The 19,904-nt window shown below is 41.0% G+C and overlaps 1 protein-coding gene across 1 annotated transcript in view; it reads left to right on the top strand.

The window, feature by feature from the left end:
• Window positions 1–19,904, top strand: part of ELP1 (elongator acetyltransferase complex subunit 1) — a 66,230-nt gene that overhangs the window by 8,302 nt on the left and 38,024 nt on the right. The window contains exons 5-16 of the mRNA XM_030859089.3: window positions 610–690; window positions 3,747–3,832; window positions 5,926–6,022; window positions 6,943–7,033; window positions 8,112–8,235; window positions 9,180–9,273; window positions 12,478–12,708; window positions 13,829–13,999; window positions 14,800–14,899; window positions 16,621–16,803; window positions 19,011–19,117; window positions 19,666–19,769. Of these exons, the coding sequence (XP_030714949.2) occupies window positions 610–690; window positions 3,747–3,832; window positions 5,926–6,022; window positions 6,943–7,033; window positions 8,112–8,235; window positions 9,180–9,273; window positions 12,478–12,708; window positions 13,829–13,999; window positions 14,800–14,899; window positions 16,621–16,803; window positions 19,011–19,117; window positions 19,666–19,769 (1,469 nt within the window). The remainder of the gene's footprint in view (window positions 1–609; window positions 691–3,746; window positions 3,833–5,925; window positions 6,023–6,942; window positions 7,034–8,111; window positions 8,236–9,179; window positions 9,274–12,477; window positions 12,709–13,828; window positions 14,000–14,799; window positions 14,900–16,620; window positions 16,804–19,010; window positions 19,118–19,665; window positions 19,770–19,904) is intronic.

The following is a 19,904-nucleotide window of genomic DNA, read 5'->3' as shown; positions in this document are numbered from 1 at the left end:
CTCACAGGCTTAAGTTTTAGGGTGCTTAAGTTTCAAAAAAAAACATTTCTTGGAACAAGGATACCAACATGATAATCTATAGGGAATGTGGTGTTTTTGAGTTAAGTTTTACTTCTTAATATATTGTTTTAAAAAGTTGCTGCTAAGGTCCATAGCTATGGTTTAAAATGTCAACAATATTTAACCTACTCTAAGAGGAAGAGTTGCTACATAAAATAAACTGATTCTAAGAACTGCTCTCCCAGTCCTATTTTTTTTCCCTTAAGTCTTTTCATTCCAGATGAGTTTCTGCAAACTAGCACCCTGATGAGGTATACATTCGAAGAGATATCTTGCTGACTAAATCGTTGAAGTTAGTGGAAGAGGGCTATGTGGACTTTAATGTTAGCTTGACATACGTAAATAGCTGAGAATAAGTACTAGGTGACTTACCCAGTCGAAACTTTTTTTAAAAAATGAGGGTCAGAACATTTTGAATAAATTCTGTCTTCCCTGTTTTGACTATAAACTCCTCCACTCCAGCTCAGTAGCTTCCAATGCTGTAGATACTTACAGAATGGCAGATATGCTAAATGAGAACAAAATCATTCTTGTTTGTGCTCCTCCAAGGTCAACAGACCCTAATTATGATGACAAAAGAGTTTGAACCAATCATGGAACAGCAAATCCACCAGGATGATTTTGGTGAAAGTAAGTATAGCTTTGTTTGAACCATTTTGTGACTTGTCTTGCACACTGATAGCCACATCATAATAAGCCCAAAGAACTATGAAGCTTAAACCCCAACTTAATTCACTGACAAACCAGTTCCTTTAGTTCATTCCAGATTTTAAAAGGCATACCTCTGGTGCCTCTCCAAGTCTGAGAGCTGGCTTTGTCAGTAATTTGGGGAATAGGAATCTGTGCTTAGAATCACCTGGGTAGTTGTTGCCCAAACCCCAGGACAGGCTTAGTCAGGGGGTTTAATGAAAAGGACTGTACTAGCTAGAATAAGGAAAGCATTTCTGAGGTACAATTTTGGGGAGAAGACAAGAGAGACAGGATAGAGAGCTGATTTTTGTTCCTACTTATTAGACCTGAATTTTCATGGGACCCATCATATTGTTTTCTTGCTAAGATCTAGCTGAGGTGATATGGGCATTAGGCTGTGGAAGTATTGAAGAGGAGAAGAGTGGAGATGCTTATTGAGTGTAAGAAGCTCTGGCCAACTTCAGGGCACCAGGTAGCTGGCCTGATTGAGGAGAAGGATGGGGGGAGATGGTATTTTAACTTTCGCTGGGGTCCAAATTCATGACTTCGCATTCTACTAAGAAATCATTTAGAAAAGTGCTACTCATTTATTCATTCAAAAATAATTTGTTCAGAAATAATGTTTGAGTAGGTAGTGTGAACCCAGCAGTGTGTTTGGTGCTGTGGTTAATTCATCTTTTCCCTTAAGGAGTCAGTAATAACAGGATGTGCAGGTATTAGGGTAGCATAAGGAGAGAAAGGGAGTAATGGGGACAGAAGGCTTCCCAGAGGAGCCCGACTTGAGCTGAGTTTTGGCTGACTTGGTGTTGGGTAGATGAGGGTTGAGGGTGGGGGAGTGGTGCAAGCAAGTGAATTAGTTCATTCCAAGGCAGGGATGTTTCATGGAGGCCTTTGACACAGCATGGCTTATTCAGGCAACTGTGAGTATGTCAGCATTGCCTAGTGACAGGACATGGATGTGGAATGAAATAAAGGGGAGGGATTTTGATTAAGTTTGATAGGGAGTTTAGACATGAAGTTACAGGAGATCAGTCATTAAAGGTTCTGATGATGCAAGATTGATTGGTGGAGAGGGAAGAGACGAGACAGGGTGATCTGGTAGGAGGTTGCTACAGGAATCCACATGAGAGATAAAGAAGGTGGATGTGGGACTAGAAAAGGGAAAAATGCAGGAAAATTTTGATTCTCAATGAGGATAGGAGTACATTTTTTGGAATTATGAGAAACTTTTTTGGAATATGTGTGCATGATGGTTCCCCTCCTGCCCTAGCTAGTTTGAGAAATACCAGTTTAGAAAGTGAAATAAATAGGCTTTGGGTATGTAAGGTGAAGAAGAAAGTTTAGTAGGACTCTAGCCAGAAGCTCAGGTGGTGGAAATAAAGATGTCAGTATCTGAGAGGGAAGGTGGGGAAGTGCTGGTCTGTAAGGAGTGGGTGATGAGTTCCTTCTTGGATTTGTTTAAGGGCCATATGGGATCACCAAGTAAAGCAGGTAAGTAGAAGGGGCTGAAGCTCAGGAGAGGCCAGAGCCGTGGACTGGGAGTCATTGGCATGTGGGGAATCTTTACAGTCTTGGGATTAGATGTGCTTGCTCAGGGAGCAGGTATGGTGCTGGGTCTAGGGCCCGGGGTGGAACTCTGGGGCATCCAGCTTTGAGGGTAGTCATAGAGGTAGTAACCAACACATCTCTGCATGGGAAAGTGCTCTGGGCCTGGCTCATCCCACCGACTTTTTCATAAGAAATCTAATAGAGTAAAGCAAAGGAGAGGGAGTCCAAGTCAGGGTCTTAGGTCTTAGAAATGTATTTGTCAGTACAAAAAGTCACTCTGTGGAGCGGTGAATAGATATTTTTCTTCTAACCCAGGTGTCGACAAACTTGTTCTGTAAAGAACTGGATAGTAATTGTTTTCTGCTTTCAGGCCATATGGTCTGTGTTGCAGCTACTCAACTCTGCTGATGTAGTGTGAAAGCACTTAAGATAGTACATAAAGAAATGGGTATGTGTTCCAATACAAGTTTATTTGTAAAAGCAAATGCAGGCTGTAGTTTGCTGATTCCTGCTGTAACTCCACCACTTATCATCTGATCCCACTGGAAAAGTTGTCTTGCTTCACTCCTTGACCCTTTATCTCTCTGTGGAAACTTTCGGATAGAAGCGCAGGGGTGTGCACCAGGATAGGTACTACTATTTGTATACAGCAGCAAGGTATGCTTTGGGATACTGCAGTACTTGGGTGTGCCCAAGCAGAGCAGACAGGAAACGGTCATGCTGACCCATAATTTATAGAAATTATAAACAGCTCTGCTTCGTCAGAATCAGCATCAGTTGTAGGAGGGAGATATTGGGTCCTGGATCTGGCCGATGCTTTCAGGGGCATCTCTGTAAGTACCTCTTATAGGTGGATGCCAGGTCCTACCTTCAGGAACAGAAGGCTGCATTATTTCAGCAACTGACTCTGTATTTTATGTAAGATCAGCATTATAATTTAGAAAGAAGCCCAGCCTGGAAGGCAGAAGCCCTGTGTTCTAATTTTGGCCTCTGTCACTAGGGTGTGTCAGTCTCTGTGAGGGCTTGAATTCCACAATCATGGTCTCCAACACTAGCAGGGAGGTTGGATACATTTAGTGGATTGAACTTACGATTGGAATTTTATTCCCAGCTCTTGTCTTCTTGAGTTTTATGTTTTGTTATCTGTGGACATATTGCATAGATTCTTCATGTTTCATTCTCCTTGTAAAGTGGGGATGGATTGCTGACTGTCATCAAGGGAATTTATATACAATGGCAGTAAAGCTCTTTCCAAAATAAGGGCATTTCAAAGTCTTCAGAATCACTTCAGTATATAATATGGAACGTAGGTTTTTAAAATATTGACTGCTGGTCAATCTATTGAGAGGTCTCAGAGGACCCAAGTTCATGAAGAATAGCCATGAAACTGCTATTATTTTATTTAGCTTATTGGTTGTCTTGCATATTCTCACTCACTTGTTCTCTAGGCAAGTTCATCACTGTTGGCTGGGGCAGGAAGGAGACGCAGTTCCATGGATCAGAAGGCAGGCAAGCCGCCTTTCAGATGCAAATGGTAAGGTTGGTCTGATGGATAAAGAACCTTCTTTCGAACAAATAGAAGTTCTGCTACCCACCAGGAGCTCTTAGGTGTCCAGGTGTTACCAAAAGTGGGGTCCGGCTGCTCGCCGCTCTAAAGCCAATAAAGAGGCAAAGTTGGTGGAAAGGAAAGTTTGCTTTATTCCGCTGGGTGCCAGCAGCTGGGGGGTGATTTTTGTCCAAAAGCCGACTCCCCTCCCTGACAACCAGTGGGCAAGAGCTTTAAAGGCCGAGGGGGCGCTACATGCAGAAACAGTACAGGCTGCTCTGACAGTCATCTTGAAATTGGTCATGCGGTGGTCTGACCAGCGTCATCTTGATTATTAAGTACAGTTAGTCTTTACTTCCAGGGTCGGTTTGTTCCCATTTCTTGGAGGCCAGTTCTCGGATTTGTGGCAGCTTATGTCATGGCCACAGTCTGGTCATCATGTAGTTAATTTCTTCCACCTGGTGGCGGTTTCAGTATCTATAAGACAGCTCACAGGATATGGCTCAGAATATTATCTGTAGCCCTTGAGGAGGAACTAAAAAGGTCCTTGACTGTGCTTAATGCCTAAACTATTATTATTTAGTCATGTTGGACTGTTTTCCTTTGTTTCTGCATTTTCTCACTTCTCTGATTAAACTTACTGTTTGGCTAAAGTTTTTCTGCAGACAAAAGGCAGGCTGAGGACATGGGGTTGGGGGGACCATCGGGTCCTGCTCTGTTTCACAGGTAGAGGGCGGTAATGGACAGATCTCTTCTGCTCTAGTAAAACAAGCTGTTTGGAGACCTTAGGGAATAAGTCATCCTAGAAAGATCCTTTTTTCTTTTTTATTGCCAAGTTGTTTTGTTATTTTTTTTCACATAGAGAATAAGTATCACCAATATTCATTTAAAAAAATAACTCACCACAGACAGAAATGAAGCACTCTGTATCCCTTCCTGATACCTTCCCCCTTCCTCCCCAGAAGGAGCTGCTGCCCTGCGTTCACTGTTGATAATTCACATGCATGTTTTTATACTTTTCCTATATATGTATATATTAGTCTTTTTTTTCCTGATTTCTCTTCCTGGATGAAACTCTATGTTTTCCTTCTTTCTGGATACATTTTGAAGGATAGAGCTACAGGATTTATTGATAATAGATCAGATGTAGGGTAAGAGAGAGAGCGAGGAATTGAGGATAATCCCCAGATGTGGACCTGAGCAAATGGAAGCACTTTGTCTATATTACATGTGGAGATTTCCCTGTGCTGACCTTCTAGGATAGATGAAATCATACACTGCCTGCCGTTACATTTTCCATCCTTAATTTATTTCTGGCTACATTCCGTGTAACTCATATTGTCTCCTAACCCTTCACTAGAGGAAGTCTGTGTATACCGCAGGGCAGTTTCATTGAGAATAAATCTTGTTAGGCTGCTGTGTATTCCCTACTGTGCAGTTTCTGGCACTAGCACCATTCTGACTTAGCCTGTCACTGGAATGTGATGATGGATGCTCAGGTGGTCACTCGTCCCCAACCCCACAGAATTGGCTTCTGTCTTCAAGGCATTCGGGACTGAGATGCAAGTGGCACTGGAAACCTTTCTTCTTTCAGTGCTGCAGAATGCGGAGCTTGTCCATGTTTTCATCACTGCTGCTGGCTTTATCTCCTCTGGCTCTTCCCTGCCCACATTCCTCTCATCTTCTTAACTCTTCTGTGCAGCATTGTGAAGTTTACTCAGTGAATAAAACTCTACCCTCTTAAATTTAGACAAACATTAATTTTCTTATATAGTTACCTGATAGATTCCTCAGCTCGTTATTTTTAATATCTAGATATGTAGCTCTTTTTCCCTGTTGCTGTGCTTGGAGGCCACTTTTTAATGTCCAGGGAAAGATTTTGTTTTGTTTGGTTTTAAGTTCTTTTCTCTTGATTTTTGGGTCTAAGGGCCCTTCTGGAAGGGTTCCTGAGGATTCTGTGAAACTCGATTTCTAGATAGCTTAAACCTTATATAAAAGATTTAACTTTAATAGCCTGAGGCTTATTTGATTCTGGGCCATTTAAGGCCACCAGTAACATTTGTGTTTTTTTCTCTCTTTAGCACGAGTCTGCTTTGCCCTGGGATGACCATAGACCACAAGTTACCTGGCGTGGTGATGGACAGTTTTTTGCTGTGAGTGTTGTTTGCCCAGAGACAGGTATGGAAATAAATTTTTCTTACTTTTGCTTTGAGGGTTTTCTTTCATTACACCCATGAGGTAACAATGTGCTGCTTCAGGTGTTAAATGAATATAGAGCTAAGAATCAGAAGAGTTCTTTGAGGCTATTTGGCCCAGCCTCCTACCAGTTTGATATGAATTTTTTTTAAAGCATTTAAAAAATTTTTTAAATTTATTATTTATAAATTTATTTTATTTATTTATTTTTGACTGTGTTTGGTCTTTTGTTGCTGCGCGCGGGCTTTCTCTAGTTGCAGCGACCGGGGGCTACTCTTCATTGCAGTGCACATGCTTCTCATTGCAGTGGCTTCTCTTGTTGTGGAGCACGGGCTCTAGGTGCGCGGGCTTCAGTAGTTGTGGCGCATGGCTCAGTAGTTGTGGCTCGCGGGCTCTAGAGCGCAGGCTCAGTAGTTGTGGCTCATGGGCTTAGTTGCTCCACAGCATGTGGGATCTTCCCGGACCAGGACTCGAACCCTGCATTGGCAGACGGATTCTTTTTTTTTTCTTTTTGCGGTACATGGGCCTCTCACTGTTGTGGCCTGTCCCGTTGCGGAGCACAGGCTCCGGATGTGCAGGGTCAGCAGCCATGGCTCACGGGCCCAGCCGCTCCGTGGCATGTGGGATCCTCCGGACCGGGGCACGAACCCGTGTCCCCTGCATCGGCAGGCGGACTCTCAACCACTGCGCCACCAGGGAAGCCCCGCAGACGGATTCTTAACTACTATGCCACCAGGGAAGCCCTGGGTACGAATTTTTAACAAGATTCATCTAATTGGCTTTGTGAAACCATGACAGTTTTTATTAATAAGGAAGGTGTTTGGAAGTTCAGACTTGACAACATTTATCACAATGCTTTAAATTTTGCCATTGTTGTTTTTCTCCCTCTCTCTACTACACAGGGGCTCGAAAGGTCAGAGTGTGGAGCCGGGAGTTTGCTTTACAGTCAACCAGTGAGCCTGTGGCAGGACTGGGACCTGCTCTGGCTTGGAAGTGAGTGGGAGAAGAAACCTCTTAACTTCTTGCCAGAGATTTCTTGGTACTAGGGTGGGAGTGGTGGTACCTACTGAATGTAGGTGTTTATAAAACACAAAGAGATAATTACTTTTTCTCATTTGACTGTAAGCCTGTATCTTTCTTTTTTAGTTCCCTGAAGTCTGAATGTGGTTTGAATAGTAGATTCTGAGCTTCGCAGACCTCATCATTCCAAGGCCCACACATTTTGTAGGTTATAGGCGGGGCCTACATGAAGCCACTGTGTAAAACAGAAAGTGGTGCTTCGAAGGGAAGTTGCAGTCTGTGAATTTCTGTGGGGCAGCAGAGCTTTGGTGAAAACTAGGAAAAGGGCTTCCTTTCTCTGCACAAACTCCCACACTAAGGGGACCTGTTTGCTGAGGAACACGCGGGCTGGATTTGGGCCCAATTCACCTGTTGGCCTAGTACCCTTGTGCAGGTCACAACCTGCTTATGATATATGGCTGTCCTGATTATAGATAGAAGAAATATTTTCTGCCTCAGCAGCATCTGTTATAGGCAAAACCTAGGTCTCTAGGTTTTAGACATGTTTCCCACCAGTATTTGAGTGACAGTTGGACGACAGAGAAAAGAGAGAAATGTATTTGAATTAAAACTCTAGAGACAAATACAAACAAGGTGGGGTGATCAAGGTGTTTTCAGTAGATTTAGAAGTCTTTAAAAATACCTACCTGAGCATGTAATATTGCTGAAATCATATACTTGAAAGAGAAATAGTTTATGGTTTTATAGGACATTATACTGGGAATGGTTTAAATAATTTATTGGTTCTTTTAAAGTCACCCAAGTGCAGTCTCAATCTGTGAGTCTTTGTGGGCAAATAGAGCCCTTGTGCAAATCAGGAAAAGGCACTCTGTCCTCTGGGCAGATACAGTCCCACACTAGGGTGACTGCTTGCCAGGAAACATGGGATTTAAAACTTCCTTGGATGGAGGCTTTTTGTTTTTGCTGAAAAAAGTGTTTCTCTGAATTTCATCTTGTTCTTAGCCAGCCGGATGAGCTTTTGGATGCTCTAACACTCTGGGTTTGCTTTAAGGCCCTCAGGCAGTTTGATTGCATCTACGCAAGATAAACCCAATCAGCAGGATGTTGTGTTTTTTGAGAAAAATGGACTTCTCCATGGACATTTTACACTTCCTTTCTTTAAAGATGAGGTTAAGGTAGGTGCCTGAGTTGTTTTACCATCAAATTCAGAGGACTTTGCACAGCTCTAGAGAAGAAGATTTGTATTTGATATGGGTATGTAGATAGAAGCCCCAGAGTAGACAGTAATAAAAATAGTGGCTTCCTATGACTGAATTTTTTTTTTTTATAAACCAAATTGTTTTTCCTAAGGAGATTTTGTAGAGAAGCAATAACATTCCTTCCGCACCCTAGATAAAACACAGAAAGGAAATATAAATGCCAGTTTTTATTGTTTATTTTGACAAAAGCATAATTCTTCCAGTGATAAAGACACTTGCCATTTTTAACATGTAAACCTTAAGGAGGTTGTGTGACATTTGGATCTTTGCTGGAGCGAAAACAAATCATGGTAATTTTTAATTATGTAAAAATTTAAATATATTAAAAGTTGAGAGAAGAGTTTAATGAACTCCCATGTACCTATTACTTACTTTCAACAGATATGTACCAGCATTTTGCAAAATTATTTTCATCTATTCTTCACTCTCTGCCCCGCCCCCTACACACACACTTTGTAAAAATTTCCTAGGGTTTTAATTTTAAAAATCATATTTTCAATATTCATTTCTCTAACAATTGAGAACATTTTTCTTAATATAACCACAATTCCATTATGATACCTTACAAAATTAGTAATAACTCCTTAATATTATCTAATATCTAGTCCATATTCAAATATTCTTGATTGTCTAAAAATGTCACCTTCATTTGGTTAAGTATTTAAACATAATGCATTTTTTTGAAGTCCTTTACATATGATGACAGAGATTTGTTTAAAAACTCCATAGGTTAGTAATTTACAGCTAGGGATCAACTCAAGTGTGGGATTATTTGACTTGTGAGAGCAGGGAATTCAGCTATCATAAAGATTTTGAGGTAAATACATAAAGGCCAGTGACAGGTCTTTTTTCTCTACTAGGTTAATGACCTTCTCTGGAATGCAGATTCCACTGTGCTTGCAGTTTGGCTGGAAGACCTTCAGAGGGAAGAAAATTCCACTCTAAAAACCTATGGTAAGACAGCTCTAGTACCTCAGCCTTCTGCCCCATAAAATGTAATTGAAAGTAGTAGGCCATGGAGTTTCCTTTATCCTTTTCACTTAGTCTTGTAATGGAATCAGAGATAACTGAGGGGGGTAGGTAGAGATGAGGGAGTGGTTAGCTTTTGATGGGATGGATTTCAGTTATGTATCAGGCAGGGTCTCTAGAGAAATAGAATCAGCGTAAGCTGGCTGGTTGGAAATTCAGTGAAGAGTTGATGTTGCAGTCTTGAGTCCAAAATCTGTGGGACAGGCCCACAGTCTGGAAACTCAGACAAGATTCTCTGTTACAGTCTTGAGGCAAAATTCCGTTTTCCATGGGAGGCCTTAGTTTTTGCTCTTAGGCTCTATGAACTCTTTGGTTGATATTTATCCACATTATGGAGGATAGTCTGCTGTACTTAAAGTCAGCTGATTATAAAGGTTAATCACATCCGCAGAATACCTTCCCAGCAACGTCTAGACTAGTGTTTGATCAAACAACTAGACACCATAGCCTAGCCAAGTTGACATGTAAATTATCACAAGTCATCAGTGCTTTCTCTTCATGGATGGTACCACTGTAGCAAATAAAAATGCTAGCCAAAGGAATACTGTGGAAGTGAAAGAGAAATGAGATTAGATATAAGTAAGAATCTTCTATAGCTTTTAAATTGCAAATCAAATTGTAAATATGTATTTTTCAGTGTATATGTAATATGTGAAAGCATTAGAAAATAAAGATACGAAGAAGAGTTCGTCCGTAATTCTGTCACTCAGTAATAATCACTATTTAAAGTTTCTTGTCTTCCAGATTTTATGTATACATCTCAGTAAAGCTATGATCTCATTTTTGTTAAATATGTAGGTATGATACCTGCAGTTTTGTAACTTGCTTTTACGGTGTGTCACAAACTTTCCATTTCAGATATCTATCTGTGTCATTTTAAATTGCTGTATATTCATTTATGCTACAGTTTATTAAATCTTAGTTGTTAGACATTTAAAGTTTTGTAATTTTTCACTGTCATCAATAGCAGTGCACTGAACATTTTTTTCATAAATCTTTTCATTTGCTTGATTATTTTCTGAGTGGCTTTCAAACTTTTTAATCAATAGAACTTTAACTGAAATGTTATTGAGAAGCTCATTCATTCATTTATTCATTCAACACAATAGTTCTAAACCCTGGCTGCAGCTTTAGGAAAAAAAAAATGCTACCAATGTCTTATTTCAGAGCTGCTCTCAGTGTGTTATAATGGGGACTATACATCAGTATTAAATTAAAAAAAAAAAAGCTTCCAGGTGATTTTTTTGTAAACACTGACATTTATTTATTTATTTTTAATTTTATTTATTTATTTATTTTTGGCTGTGTTGGGTCTTCGTTGCTGTGCGCAGACTGTCTGTAGTTGCGGCGAGTGGGGGGCCACTCTTCCTTGTGCTGTGTGGGCTTCTCATTGCGGTAGCTTCTCTTGTTGTGGAGCACGGGCTCTAGGTGCACAGGCTTCAGTAGTTGTGGCGCATGGGCTTAGTTGCTCCGCGGCATGTGGGATCTTCCCAGACTAGGGCTTGAACCCACGTCCCCTGCATTGGCAGGCGGATTCTTAACCACTGCGCCACCAGGGAAGTCCCCAGGTGATTTTTTAATGTGTAGCCAGAGTTGAGAACCACTGATTAACCAGGTGTTAATGGCTGGCCCTGTGATATGCTCAGGATAAAAGTGTAGCTGCAAGAACAGCCACAACGTCTGTCCTCACAGAGCATGAGCATGTAGTCTAACTTAACCCAGAGGTAGGTTGAAGTATTGGAGTAGCCTTGTTTGAGAACTAGGTTGGATTTGCTGTGATTGCTGAGTTAAGAATTAGTGATGAGGGAGATGTTTAAAGAAAAGAAATTCCTTAATATAATTAAAATCTTCATTTATGTGTGTCATCTGTTTAACAGAGGTTGGCTTTGACATGATTAGGTCTTTTTTTCCCCCAGCTTTATTGAGATAAAATTGACATATAACGTGTACATTCAGGAGCTACAATGTGATGATTTGATGCATGCATGTACTGTGAAATGTTTGCCACAGTAAGGTTGATTAACTCATCCTTCACTTCACATAATTACCATTTTTGTTGTATGGTGAGAACTTTTTTTTGGCTGCGTTGGGTCTTCATTGCTGCGTGCGGGCTTTCTCTAGTTGTGGCGAGCAGGGGCTACTCTTCGGTGTGGTGCGCAGGCTTCTCGTTGTGGTGGCTTCTCTTGTCACGGAGCACAGGCTCTAGAGCGCAGGCTCAGTAGTTGTGGCGCACGGGCTTAGTTGCTCCACTTGCCTCCATGCAAGCTTCAGTAGTTGTGGCACGCAGGCTCAGTAGTTGTGGCACATGGGCTCAGTAGTTGTGGGTCGTGGGCTAGAGAGCGCAGGCTCAGTAGTTGTGGCGCACAGGCTTAGTTGCTCCGTGACATGATGGGATCGTCCCAGACCAGGGCTCGAACCCGTGTCCACTGCATTGGCAGGCGGATTCTTAACCACTGCACCACCAGGGAAGCCCGGTGAGAACATTTTAAATCTACTCTCGTAGCAACTTTCAAGTATACAATACAGTATTGTTAACTGTAGTCACCATGCTATACATTAGATCTCTGGAACGTATAACTGAAGGGTTTGTACTCTTTGACCAACTTCTTCCTATTTCCTGCGCACTACAGGTTTTGGTCTTGTTCTTTTAAGGGTAATTGCATGCTAATCTCCCTTGGACATAACTGCATGCAAAACACCTGGAAGAAAATAATAAGCGTCTTAAGCGTAATACAACATAGTGATGCTAGTCTAGTGCTCTTGGATTGAGTGTTTTAATACTTTTAATCTAATTGCCAAATTTTCTTCTTTCTAAGTCTTAATGGAAAAAAACAACTCACTAAAGCACTGTCCTGTGGTAGGAGCCTTCCATCATCATGATCATAAAGATTGAAGGTAGAGATAGAAATGAACACATGTGCTTCTGACCTTATTGATGCTTAATATTTTATCCTCATGACAAACTATACTTTAACAATTATTGTTAATATTATTATCTTAATGAAGAGGCTGAGCAGAAAGGGTCATTTGAAAAAGAAAAGGGTGTCCTCATCCCTCTCTAGCAAGTGGTACGAAGTCTGGTCCGCAGACCCCTGCCTCTGATGGCCTCCTTTTCATTTTCCCCTGCAGTTCAGCTCTGGACTGTTGGAAACTATCACTGGTATCTCAAGCAAAGCCTGCCCTTCAGCACCTGTGGGAAGAGCAAGATTGTGTCTCTGATGTGGGACCCGGTGACCCCATACCGGCTGCATGTTCTCTGTCAAGGCTGGCATTACCTCTGCTATGACTGGCACTGGACGACTGACCGGAGCTCAGGAGAGAATTTAAGTGACATGGCAAATGTGGCTGTTGTTGATGGAAGTAAGGAGCTGGAAAGTGTGTCCGTGGGCCCGCAGGGGGCCTGAGCCAGGAGCCTGCAGATGTGGTAGTTTGACTGAAACAGTGCAGGATTTTTGATTGATTGATTATTCTGGTTGTTTGGTTTGTTTTTACTTGTTTTGGTTTTGATTGCATGGGAACGCCCTTAGGTGAGGCGTGTACTCCCCTGAGAACCATGGTCTCTCCTCTCCCCCTGCCTCCCTCAACTCCCTTTTCTACTACAACCATGGCCTTTACACATTACTGTCTGGGCTTTGAAGACATTGACATTTCTGACCCTGGGTGGAGAGGAAGACAACAGTAGGCTTCTGGCGTTGGTGTGTCAGCCTTGCCTTTGTGCCCCGACATAGGGTTGCGTTGACCCTCACACCACTCCATTATGTTGCTTTATTTTTTGATATATATTTAATTTATATATATAATTTGCTTGCTAATTATATACCTTTCCAGTATCTTCAGTTCAAGTTACAGACATCTGCCTAGTACTCGGATTGGATTGGTGTTTTTTAATTAGGTTGAGGCTTTTTGTTTAGTGAGGGGAAAGAAACTAGGGAAAGTCAGTCTTTCCTGAATAGACAGTTTATTTATTGCTAATGACCTAAAGGAAAACTTGCTTCTAAGGTTGTAACGTGAGTTGATGTACTAATTTATGTTCTATGTAGTGATCATAATACTGATTTTACAATCGTATGTTCTATATAGAGGACTTACGCACATATGCCTTATTACCAGATCCATGCACAGGGAAGTGCTTTAAGGATTTTGGTTTATTCTGGCTTGGTTGCAGGCCCAGGTTTAAAGCTAGAACTCTGACCTTTTGGCCTGCTTGCCCTAGTCCCTGGCACCTGAAACTCCAAGCCCCGAGATGGACTGCTATAGGCCTGGAGGTGACAATAGCTAGATATAGACAGAGCTCTGACACTTACTTCCCTCCTCTACACTGTATTTAAGCTTATTCATGATAAAAACACCAACAGTTACTTTTAAGAATCGCTGTATATTTTCTACCACCATTATTAATTAGTGGTACTGTGCTGTTCAGATGCCTTGTTTTACGAATTGAACATCCATGTGTCTCATACTCTTTCTCTCTCGCATGCAGACAGGGTATTGGTGACAGTCTTCCGGCAGAGTGTGGTTCCGCCTCCCATGTGCACCTACCGACTGCTGCTCCCACACCCTGTAAATCAAGTCGTGTTCTCGGCACACCCTAAAAAGAGCAATGACCTCGCTGTCCTAGATGCCAGTAACCAGATTTCTGTTTATAAATGTGGTATGTTCAGAAACTGTTATCAGGATGTTCTGAATCAAATCTCCTACACGAAGGCAAATTACAGTTTGGTGTTGCATTAGCTCTAGGGCTTCCAAAAATTTTGAAGTTTATAATTAATATCATTCTTACTGTGATGTTTAATTGACTTGCAGGGTTTTTTCTGTGTTTGTGGGGGGTGTTCAATCCTACTCTGGCTAATAAGAACAATTCCTTTTGCTTTGTTGAATTTGAAGGGTTAGTTATTTAAGAATAATTCTCAACCCTAGAAAGAACGTAGTATCTCATTACATCCTTAACATTGCCATTGCACGTATTTTCGGTCGATCTCACAGCTTTCCTAGGAGCTGTGTCAGAGGTGGAGCTTTTCTGTTTTATATATGAGGGAACAGCACACCGGAGGGTTTGCAGTCTGCTTGAGCAAGAAAGGACAAGGACCTCTACTTAGGTGTTTTAGCATCTAATCTAGTTGTCCTTCCACAGTCCCATTGCTGCCAGTTTCTAGTTGCTTTCCTGATATACTTGAAGAACCTGAAATTTGTGAATTCTATGGTTGTATCGTAGGTTATACTGGCTCATGGCAGTGGTAGCCTTGTTTTCAAATAAGTTTTGAATTCTTAGCCTGAAAGGTAGGCAGAAATTTAATTTAAGAAAGAGGTTGAGATGTGGTTATTTTCTAGATTGCTTTATTTGTAAAGTGGATTACCTTCTAGAGCCCATTAAATGCAGAACTCCATATCCTTAGTATCAGGAAAAATGTTTGTAGTTTACTATGATAGTATTTGCATTTTTTTTTTTCCTAGGTGATAGTCCAAGCATAGACTCTACGGTGAAACTGGGAGCTGTGGGTGGAAATGGATTTAAAATTTCTCTTAGAACACCTCATCTGGACAAGAGCTACAAGTAGGTTGTTCTTAGTTGCCTTGGACCTCTGGGCACAGAAGCAGCCAGCATTTAGTCCTAAATTCAGCCAGCTGTTATTACCTTATCCTGTACCTGTTGCTCAGTGGAACAAGAAGTAGATACAACACCTTGGTCCTGGTTTTACAGCCTGGTTGGAGAAGTCAGTTACCTATATATCTGAATATCATATATGCTGATGGGTGGCAATGGAGCATAAGTCTTAGGCTGACTTAGAACCCATTCCCCCAACATCCGTGGGGGGATTTTCAACAGGGAAAATCCCATGGGAAAGGTGGAGATGCAGATGGTAGAGCAGAGTGCATTTGCTTACACAAATGAGGATATGTACATTGTTAATGTGCGGCTGACCTAATGCAGTCTCTAGTTTGTTTCATCCTACAATGCAGAACTTTTGGTTGCTGTGTTTTGAGGCTCTCATGTTACAAATCAGAATGCATTTTCCTATTGAAACAGTACTACAAACAGTTGGATATAATTGAATACCTCAGGTGCACTATAGGCATTGTAAAATGACCCAGAAGCCAAATTATTAATTATAAGTTCATTTCTGTGAGAACCCAGAATTTGATTGTGTTCTATTTAATAAGCCCATGTTCTTAACTAACGCAGTACTTTGTCTCCTGGGCGCACTTATTTCTAAATTAATGGGAATAATGAGCAAATAACTGAATATAACAAAATATTTCTTAAATGCCAATATATGCAATATATTTAATAAATATATTTCCTAGCTGTGTATGATTTGGGAGCTGTCTATATAATGCTTAGTAGTTTTTCAAAGAGCATGTACATGGATTATTTCATTTCACAGACTTGAAAGTTTAGAGGACAGATTTAAGGCAAACTAGAAAGCATGAGGAAATTGAGAATATAGTTACATTTTTTTAAAAATTGTGAGAAGGATAGCTCTAAGTCATTTAGAGAAGATTTCATGAAGGGCATAAATAACTTACCTTGAACCTTGAAAAAGAGATAGGTTTAGGATTGCCAAAGAAGGATTGAGAATGTTGAGTGTGGTGGGCAGAAGAGTGTCAGTGAGAACCCGAGGCAGGAATGCTCCTGCGTGGGGCTGAATGCAGTGAAGAGACTGAGTCCAGGGAGAGCTGCTTGAGTAGGAAGATCAGACTAGTGACTCAGCTTTAGTGGGTGCTGAGGATCTGCTGCTTGAGCTGAAAGACAGGAAGGAGCCATTGTGAGTTCCCGCGTGAAGTAGTAAAAACAGGCCCTCCTCCAGTGTCTGAATGCTCCAGGAGGAAGGCATTAGCGGCAAAGGAGTCATCTCCCAAACGAATTAGTCATTTTGATACGAGATGCTTAGGATCCGTTCAGCTGAGACCTAAATATCTGCTGAAGCCTGGTTTGAATGCTGGTAAATGGTAACCATGGAAGACTGCTGGGGTTTATTAGTGTAGGGCCTGGGGCTGTCAGTTTTTCTTGTGTAGTCAGTTTCTTGAAATGTTCTCTTCAAATCTAAAGATCTCAGAGTATAAGATACTTAATTTTAAATACTAGAAAACTGTATTCTTAAGCCAGGCAAACATTATTTTTGGATTTTCTGGTATTGGGCATTACCTCAGGTTTTGTCCCTCCAAATAATTAGGAGTTGACTATATATAAAGTGGTTCATCCTTCATTCAGGAAAATCTCGGTGATGTTAAAGTTTTATTCATGTTTTGAAAATTCTTCGATGTTTAAAACAGAATTCAGTTTGAGAACAGTGAAGATGAAGAAGTAAACCCACTGAAGCTTGGCCTTCTCACCTGGGTTCAGGAAGACGTTTTCCTGGCTGTGAGCCACAGTCAGTCCAGCCCACAGTCTGTCATTCACCACCTGACTGTGGCCCCTTCTGTGATGGATGACGAGCAGGGACAGCTCAACATTAGGTATTCCAACAATTCGCTGTATTCCATGTGTTAATAAGCAGATAGAGTTAGGCTTCTTTTATGAGCATGGGACTTTTTTTTTTTTTTACTTCCAGTGAGCAGGGTTGAGGGGCAGTGGCTTCCTTTTTAGACATATTTAGCAAGAGGGTTAAGTCTAGTTTTTAGTCATGTCAAAATATAGACTAAAATACATCAAGAAGTGGTGAAAAATAGCACAAATGCCAAGAGATGAGGCAAAACATTTTTAAGGTGTGTTGAAAATTTTCATTCACCTTATATTCCAGCAGAGTAATTATTAGCCTATGAGAATTAGCCACTCTAATTACCCTTGTTAGTTATTAAAATCGACTATGAGATCTATATATATGCATTTCATTTTGATTTAGTGACTTCAAAATACTTCTTCCAGCCTCCTATACATTTTGTTTGGCACTTGATTGCATTTATTACTAGAAAACCTCTTCTGTTTTTCTTTGCTAAAATTTCATAGCTCCCTGGCCCTGAGTTTCATTTTGATTCCCGACTGCATCTTTGTCACGTAACAGGTTTCATTAATGAATGTTGTTTTCTGTATCGCAAGCCCTGTTGTGCACCAGATAGCGTTGTGTGGACAGCTCCGAGAAATCCTCAGGTTTCCAGTGTCAAAACTCGGCACCTTCGGCATACATTGATAGTAATCCCCAGATTCACATGTAATTAAAGTTCTGCTGGTTAGGTTTAAATTCTGAAAACCGTTGTTGCAAAATTAGGAACTTTCTTTATTGTATACATGAAGCATATTCCAAATGCAGTCATTAACTTCTAATCTTTGAATGATACTGCTTCATATTTTTTAAAAAATATTTATTTATTTATGATTTATTTTGGCTGCGCCAGGTCTTAGTTGTGGCACGCAGGATCTTTTTTAGTTGCGTCATGTGGGATCTAGTTCCCCAACCAGGGATCCAACCCGGGCTCCCTGCATTGGGAGCGTGGAGTCTTAACCGCTGGCCCCCCAGGGAAGTCCCAGTAATGCTTCACATTTTTAAAGGTTTTGTGAATATGTCTGGATGCAGAATATGTTCTAGCTGCATACAGACTTAACAGGGGCTTCCTTTGGAAAACAGAGCAATTTACATTAGAAATGCCTAAATTATGCATGTTTCTACTACTAAAAATTTGAAATTTTTTATCATTATCTTGTAGAAGGTAAATGCGGTCATCTCATTTGCTATAAAGGAAGTGAGAAGTCATTTAAAATATATTTCTGCTGCTTTGACTTTTGTTTCTCAAAAAAGACTATTTTGTTCATACAAAATGTTAATGTCTTTGACAAATATATAGTCCCCCAATCAGCTTATAGCTTACATTTACTATAGCTTGTGCTTTGTAAAAGGTACCCTCTTAAATGCTTTTCCTGTATTAACTCACTTATTTCTCACAACACCTCTCTGAAGTATGTACTGTTGGCGCCCTCATTTGACAGCTGAGACAGCTGAGGCACAGAGCAGTTTAAGTAACTTGCCTGAGATAATGCAGGTGGAGCCAGGATCCAGTCCCAGCCATTGTACCTCCAGAGTCTATTCCTTTAACTTCTCAGATAACTTATCCTCCCCAAATTTGTGGCATCTTGGGGGTTTTTGTAGATTTGTTTAAAACTCTTTGAATAAATGTTAGCATTGGCACCATTTGCTTTTATCGTACCTCTTCCACTTCCTTTAAGACATGTCTACTCTTGTTCATTGACTCAGGAAAAAATATAATGGCAATAACAGATTCCTCTCTTCCCATTAAGGGAGACCCACAGATTTCTATGAATGAATATAATAGCAATATAGGTATTAAGCGTGCTCACTTTCCCACAGATTCACTGCTTTATTTAATGCAATAAATTGAAATAAGTTGCAATAAGTTATATAAAGTTGCTGCCAGAATAGGAGTGATGACCTCACAATGTAGACACCTACTTATTGACATTGTGGAAAATGTCATGTGACAGGTAATTGCTTTACCTGGGCTTGCGCTTGCAATAGTTTATCTATTAGTGTGTATATACATATGTGTGTGCATTTATTGTGTTTATGTTATATTGAAATAGGCAGTGCAGCACCAAAGGAAAATTGCTTCTTTTTCTGTTTTGCAAAATCAATGAAATGTCACTACTTTTGAGAAAAACAGTCTGTTCACACTTCCTTCACTTCCTTTGTTTTTTATTTTACTCTTGTCAGTTCATCTGTGACAGTGGATGGGGTCATAATCAGTCTGTGTTGCAACTCCAAGACCAAGTCAGTAGCACTGCAGGTGGCTGGTGGTCAGATACTTAAGTACCTTTGGGGTGAGTATCAAAATGTTAGGAAAGCGGGGGCTTCCCTGGTGGCGCAGTGGTTGAGAGTCCGCCTGCCGATGTAGGGGACACGGGTACGTGCCCTGGTCCGGGAGGATCCCACATGCCGCAGAGCGGCTGGGCCCGTGAGCCATGGCCGCTGAGCCTGCACGTCCGGAGCCTATGCTCCATGGTGGGAGGGGCCACAGCAGTGAGAGGCCCGCGTACCGCAAAAAAAAAAAAAAAGTTAGGAAAGCATGTTTATGATTTACGTAGATATTTAATTCTTGAGTACATATACTTGTATCTTATCAGTGTTGCCGTGATTATTAGGTCTTTTAGCTACCCTGAAAAACCCTAATCTATAGAGTAGAATTAGCTGGTGTGTTCTCCCTGTATTTTCTCTTGTAATGAACTGGAGTACTTTACTGAGTTTCCAAAACACATTTGGAAAGTGATTTAAATTGCATGTTAAGTATTTTAGCAAGTATTAATGTAACAGTTTTTTTTTTACAAAGAGCGGATCAGCTCTTGGTAAACCTCATCTGCCAATCCTGCAGAATCACCCTCTCTGGCTGTTGAACCATGGAAGAACCCTGGTGGATTTCCTGTTCGATTTCCTTATCCGTGCACACAGACCGAACTGGCCATGGTTGGAGGAGAGGTAAGTAAACACAGGCAGAAAAACTTACCACTTAGAGCAGTGACCCAGGAACTGATAGCATTAAGTAGAAAGAGTGTGTACTTTGGAGGTGGACCTGGGTGTCCACTAAATCTCAAGGCAACAATGAGAAGTTAC

This window comes from Globicephala melas, chromosome 6, assembly GCF_963455315.2.
Source record: "Globicephala melas chromosome 6, mGloMel1.2, whole genome shotgun sequence".
Lineage (NCBI taxonomy): Eukaryota > Metazoa > Chordata > Mammalia > Artiodactyla > Delphinidae > Globicephala > Globicephala melas.
Note: the sequence above shows the minus strand (reverse complement) of the source record. Positions and strands in the feature narration are given on the sequence as shown.